Genomic DNA, 6,419 nt, shown 5'->3' on the forward strand with positions numbered 1-6,419 from the left:
TTTTGTCGTTCCCGTTATTTAAAAATATTGAGTTTCTGGCTGTCTTTGAATCCTGAGACAATTATATTTATGTCCTTTCGTCTTTGCACATCATAAAATTCGGAGCTTCCATTAAAGGAAAATTGTAATGGCTTTTTTCACGTCTACTTTAGGTAAAACAACTCAAAGATGACTCGGTACGCAGCCGATCCAGAGAATCCAACAAAGTCTTGTAAATCACGAGGATCTAATCTTCGTGTACACTTCAAGAACACTCATGAGACGGCTGTCGCCATTAAGGGTATGCATATACGTAAGGCAAACAGGTATCTGAAGGATGTGATAGCGAAGAAGCAGATCATTCCTTACCGTAGATTCAATGGGGGCATTGGACGTAAAGCTCAGGTATGCATGATCTGTGGCTTTTGAAACTAAATGATATATGTATATAGCTAGCCACAAATGTACAACGCACAGAACCACAACGGCAAATATTTTTTTAAGGGATCTATTACAGAATATATGGACAACATGGTCACATTGGAAGCAGTTCTACTTTAGCAGCTTGGTGGCTCGTTAGTGTAGAAAGGAGTGGGAAGTAAATAAGGGAATGTCAGACAACTCACCCCCCAGACAACTAGTCCCAGACAACTCGCCCCCAATTTTGCCTACGGGTCGTTTTGCTAACAAACAGTTTGCCAAAGTTGTCTCTCTTTGCACACGCTTTAAGAACGAGAAATATTCAGGTTTTCACTCTATTTTCCCAAAACACAAGACGGGGACAAATAATATTGTCTTAAGATTGGGGGCAAGTTATCTGGGGCAAATTTTCTAGGGGGCGAGTTGTCTGGATACCAAATAAGGGGTAATGGGAAGTGTAGCGGCCCTGTGGTTAGCAGTGAACTTGAGATCAGATCAAGCAGTCTAGTTTCGAGACCTGGCCAGGGTCACTTTGTTGTGTTCTTAGGGAAGAAACCTTGATCTCATAGTGTGTCTCTCCACCCATGCAAGGGATAACCTTGCTATAGGGCCTGTTTATATGGAGGGGAGTTGTCCCTGGTAGGAGGGTTACCCTCCATACAGAGCCACCCCATGCGATAGAGCTTTTCATACGCTTCTTTATAAATAGCTGTGAACCGTTTACATGAGAAATTGCAAAGTTGGCTCGGGGGGCAGGGTGACCCTGGGTGGAGGGTCACTCACTTTGAAGGGAGGGTGACCCTGGGGAGCGAGCCAACTTTTTTCCATATAAACAGTTTGGTTATTTTTGCCTCGCCTACCAGGGACAAGTTGACACATACGGAGCATGCGCAAACGCTACAATCAGCCAAAACAAAGTTGCAGATAAATTGAAATCGAAGTCGGCGGTAGTTTTGTCCAAAATGTGGTCTTGGTCAAAGTTTCAGCGTTCCTGATTTTAGAAAAAGCAGCCATAATAGATGTTTCAAAACAATTTTTCGCCAGTCTTTTAAACCGAGAGGGCCAAGTTTTGGCTCGGTCAACAGGGACAACTTTCTCATATAAACGCTCGGCCGAAGTTGGCTCGGGGAAGAGGGTAACCCTCCTACTAGGGACAACTCTCTTTCATATAAACGGGCCCATAGTCTAGCATCCCATCCAGGAGGGAGAAGAAATACTCCTGGTCAATAGCTGTTTTTACAGTTCTCAGTGGTCTGACATTGAAACAAGGCAAAAGGGTCATTCTGCATTGTTTTAACTGATGTGCTGACCCTTTTGCCTTGTTTGCATAGCATTTTAACAAAAAAATGTTATTTCAGGCTCAACTGTAATTACAGCTATTTTTACTTCAGAAACCTGGAAAATCTCTGGCCTTGTTGGTCACTAGTCTTGTAAAAGAAGGTGTAAGTCGTTGATAGTGGCTTGGTAGCGAAGCTACCTGTAAAATAAGCTACTTGTAAAAAAAGGTGTAAGTCGTTGATAGTGGCTTGGTAGCGAAGCTACCTGTAAAATAAGCTACTTGTAAAAAAAGGTGTAAGTCGTTGATAGTGGCTTGGTAGCGAAGCTACCTGTAAAATAAGCTACTTGTAAAAAAAGGTGTAAGTCGTTGATAGTGGCTTGGTAGCGAAGCAGTGTGAATTTAGTAAATAAACCCCTTCAGGCAGCTGGTGTATGGGAGGATAATGCTTAAGGCTGAAGGATGGTCCGAAAAATGAACAGTTGGCCGAGAGGCGAAGCTTCGAGGGCAACTAAGAAATTTAGAGGACAATCTTTCAGCCAAGGGCATTATCTCCAATATACCAGCAAGCCAGAAAGGGGTTTATTCATTTTATAACCCTTCGATTAATTTCTACAACGCGCTTAATTGCTGGTAAATAGGAAAAAAACCTACAGTGATAATCATGGCGTAATTGGGGTTAGAATAAATGCAAGTTGTTTGGTTTACGTATTCTTTAACACTGTGATTCGATTAAAAAGTTAGACTTGAAAAAGTGACTTTGTTCGTTTGTTTTGTACTTGTTTATAAAATTGGACGACGGATATCAAATTGGACGGGTTATGTTGTCTGATACATGTCGTCCGATTTTCTTCCACATGAGGCGTTTTGTCCAATGAGCACAATTAATCGGTGGGTTATAATGACAAATACATGTAGATAACACAAAATGACACTGTTCGCAGCATTTTTTTAGTTTTTTTGTTTTATAGTACTATAATGACAAATTACTTAGCTGCCAAGTAATAAAAGTTCTCAAGGGTAATGATGAGCTACCAAACCAGCTCGGTATATATATACCCCGAAAAGTGTCCCTGTAATCTGTAGCTTACAGTACCGCTCAAATGTAAGTTGACAGTCCCTCAAGCCTCAAGACTCAATCCTTGAAACTCGAGACACGATCCTCAAGACTTGAAATTCGAGTGACTCAAACTTCGAGATGCAAGGATCGAGTCAAGACTGTCATCTTACATTTGAGCAGTACTGTACCTGGTGGCTCATTCTACAAAGCATAACTTGTTTGCCTGTGGAGCAACTGACCTGCCGCAACAGATATTATATACTGGTATTGCATCATTTTCCCACCAAAATTTAAGACCAGTGTAACCAAATCTTAAATTGTGTTTTCAGGCGAAGAACCTCAAATCCCCAGGATCCCAGGGCCGATGGCCAAAGAAGAGCGCAGAGATTCTATTGCAGCTCCTCAAAAATGCCGAGAGCAATGCTGAGTTTAAGGTGGGTATTACGTTGTAAACAATTTTAGAACTCACTCTTTCTTTTTTGCATATCGGATATATGTATACTATATATATACTAGATATACTGTATGACTTCAGTGAAGCACAGTACAATGTGAATGAGTAAGAGTGCAAATTGTTTTGAGCTACATGGTTGAAAAACCAACAGAACCTAGCAGACGTTTTTGTAATAGAGGTAAACACTATTTGCTAGGACTTTCGAACATTTTTTGGAACCCTCAAGATGTTCACTATTGATAAGCTGGGCAAAATCTTGTTTGGTTTTAATCTCAACAGTTTTTTGTGGAGAACAGGACTTTTACATTGTCACTTGAACCATGTTTTCCTTATGCATGTCATTTTGTTTATTTAGGGATTAGATGTGGACTCATTAGTGGTTGAGCACATTCAGGTTAATGCTGCTCCCAAGATGAGGAGAAGAACCTACAGAGCTCACGGACGTATCAATCGTAAGTCAAAGTTTAGTCTTAGGGGGGTGGAGCGGGGCTTGCATAGGAGGACATTTGAACTTCGCTGAGATTTGAACTTTCAAATGCCCTCACCACAGCACATTTGTGGATGGTCAAAAAAGTCACAAAACTTCAGTAAAATTTTGTTAGAAAGTTCACTAAAAAGGTCAAAAGTCGTCATCAAGGGTAGACAACTGCTGTCAAATCTCCTACCAGCAGCTGTATACCCAGCCTCCCCCCCCCCCTGCAGCCTGACACTGATAGGTCCATTACATACTACTTATTAACCGAGAGTGAGGTCATTACAGGGGAATCTCAGACCGAGGTTTTGATGTATTGACCGAGCGACAGCGAGGTCAATACATCAAGGTCGAGGTCTGAGATTCCCCTGTAATGACTGAAAGGACGAGGTTAATAAGTTATTTATTATATGGCCTTTAAGCACTATTAAAAAAAATCAAGGGGAAAAAAACACTGGAGGTAAAACTCGCTCTCTGTCTCTGTGGCTCTCTTCATCGCTCATACTAAAGAAGTATCGGTATGCTTATATTTTTCTTTCAGTTATTGATAAGATAGTTATATTTTGTCGGCATTTTTTTTTGTTTTTGCCCCCTCGCTAGTAGCTTTTATTCACAACTCAAAAAACCGTTGAGCCGAGAAAAATTTTCATAATGCCTGGTCATTACAAGAAAATAATGGCCGCTCAGCAACCAATCAGAGCGCGCGTACTATTGTAGCCATATAATAAAGTAGATTATCACTTTCCTCTCTGTATTAACTTCAATCCATTTGTCTATTTCAGCCTACATGAGCTCGCCCTGTCACATCGAGCTGATCTTGGCTGAGCGTGAGCAAGTGGTTCCACGCGGAGAGGATGAAGTAGAAGTCAAGAAAGTCTCCAAGAAGAAGATGGCACGTGAAAAGATGAAATCCAGGGAATAAACCTCTGCTTTGAGAGCTGTAAAATAAAATTTCAGAACTTGGAAATTTGTTGGTTTTTTGTGGTCTTTCTTTTTTTCTTGGTCGATCTGTGTAGCCCTTTTTCACTTGTCAGGTATATGTAGTAATTTAGCCCGTAAGCATTGCCAACTTTCAATTGGGTGCTTTGCAGCTAACAGATACAAAATCTGCCATAAAAAGTTTGACTGATTGAAGTCACTTCGTTTTAGATGTTTCAGCGCATTGATTGCCATCCAGTGGCGTGTTAATCTGTACCATTGTGATTGTTAGCTACAAAGAGCCTATTCTAAACTTTATAGCAGACCCACTCTTCATGGATGGTGGCAATGGAATAATCTCCCAGTTTCCATGTAAAAGTTACTGGAACCAGTTATACGAATCCAAAGCAAATTTGTGCATAGTGCTGATGGGGACAGTGCATATTCATGTACACCCATACTGAGAGGATCCTTAGGAGGGGTGGGGTATTAAACCCATCCGATTCCCCAAATTTTTACAAATCCCATTAGTTCTGTTTTTACAGGCAGTCCCAGTGACCCAAATCCCATTTTCCGGTGAAAATTTGCCCAAATCCCAGTTACCATCCTGCCCCTTCAGGCCCATCATCTTAGGACAATATTTTCGTGATGAAGTATTTATCTTTGCTTTGTCATGTGATATCTCAACAAAAGGCGCTGTTTACAGTACAACTGCTTGCATCTGCCTACTTGGACGAAAGTTTAACAATGTCGTTAATAAAGAGCAACTGGGGCCAAAAACACAACATACAGACTTCCAACGTGCGGTTTTCTTCTGAGAGAAGAAGCTGCTTACAATTTAGAGAATAACTGGTATTTGGAAATTGTGAAAAATTAAAAATTGTACCACGTTTTCAGCTCGTGAATTGAAAAAAAGCGCGGCATCCACGAGAGAGCCTCGCGTGTCTCGTGAGACTGTCCCCAGTCCCGGACCGCGTGAGTCCCGGTGGGGGGTCGCGATTTTTTTGCAGTTATCAAATAAAACTGGGTGTTGAGGCCAGGTCATAGGCGTACGGGCACCTTTGGACCTGGGGGGGGCGGAAACCTTGTTGCCCGAAAAAAAAAATGGCATCGGTTGAAAACCGAATAAACAGGCATACGAAATGGACAACCGGAACGTGCGTTAAAATAGTTGTGTACAAACCTTGCCTGATGCTTAAAGGAAACGATAGTTCTTTAATTAATCTCGTGGCGTTGCCCGAAGGTGTCAATGCACTGAATCCTTTTTTCTTCGGAAATATTTTATTTATTCAGTTTAGTTCAGCAAAAATAAAAGTATTTTTGGGAGGCAATTTACATTGTTTTTCCCCCAGTTGAAAGTTGTTTATTTTAAAATGTGTGAAACATTCAGGGATGAATGGGTTGAAACATTTTGTTGAAAGTTTTGAGCTCATTAAAATTTGAGTCAAAACCATTAGTTTCATTACATTTGCAACCATATCGCAGCTTTGTTTCAAGGTCTTAATTGGGTCCACCGTGTACCGCGCGCAAAAGTTCAAGTTATGAAAAAGCTGATTGCAGCTGAATCATGCAGGATTTGCGATACAAATCGAATATGATAATATATAGCAATTTGCAAGAGGAGACGAAAACAGATAAATGAGAAATTTGGATTTTTGAACCACAAAGTTCGGTAAATTTCCAATACTTTTTCTGTTGATATAATTCGTTTTGATTGTAATGTTGAGATTTTTCTCCTTATTTTCTGTTTTTTTTTTCTCTGGATTATTGCCCGAATTTTTAGCGTTTTGCCCGAAAAAATTTGGCACTGGGGGGGCTGCAGCCCCCCTCGCCCCCCCCC

The 6,419-nt window shown here is 40.9% G+C and overlaps 1 protein-coding gene across 2 annotated transcripts in view; it reads left to right on the forward strand.

Moving 5' to 3' along the window:
* Positions 1 to 4,628, forward strand: part of LOC144628668 (large ribosomal subunit protein uL22-like) — a 70,968-nt gene extending 66,340 nt beyond the window's left edge. The window contains exons 2-5 of one of the 2 annotated variants that reach the window (XM_078486890.1): positions 167 to 384; positions 3,065 to 3,169; positions 3,545 to 3,641; positions 4,444 to 4,628. In XM_078486890.1, coding sequence (XP_078343016.1) covers positions 169 to 384; positions 3,065 to 3,169; positions 3,545 to 3,641; positions 4,444 to 4,583 — 558 coding nt within the window. In that variant the 5' untranslated portion in view covers positions 167 to 168 and the 3' untranslated portion in view covers positions 4,584 to 4,628. Of the gene's footprint in view, positions 1 to 152; positions 385 to 3,064; positions 3,170 to 3,544; positions 3,642 to 4,443 lie in introns of those variants that run through there. The other variant, XM_078486830.1, reaches the window with a different exon arrangement.
* The last annotated feature ends 1,791 nt before the right edge of the window (positions 4,629 to 6,419 follow it).

The sequence above is a fragment of the Oculina patagonica genome, chromosome 1 (genome assembly GCF_052425735.1).
Source record: "Oculina patagonica isolate OP01 chromosome 1, crgOcupat, whole genome shotgun sequence".
Classification (NCBI taxonomy): Eukaryota; Metazoa; Cnidaria; class Anthozoa; order Scleractinia; family Oculinidae; genus Oculina; species Oculina patagonica.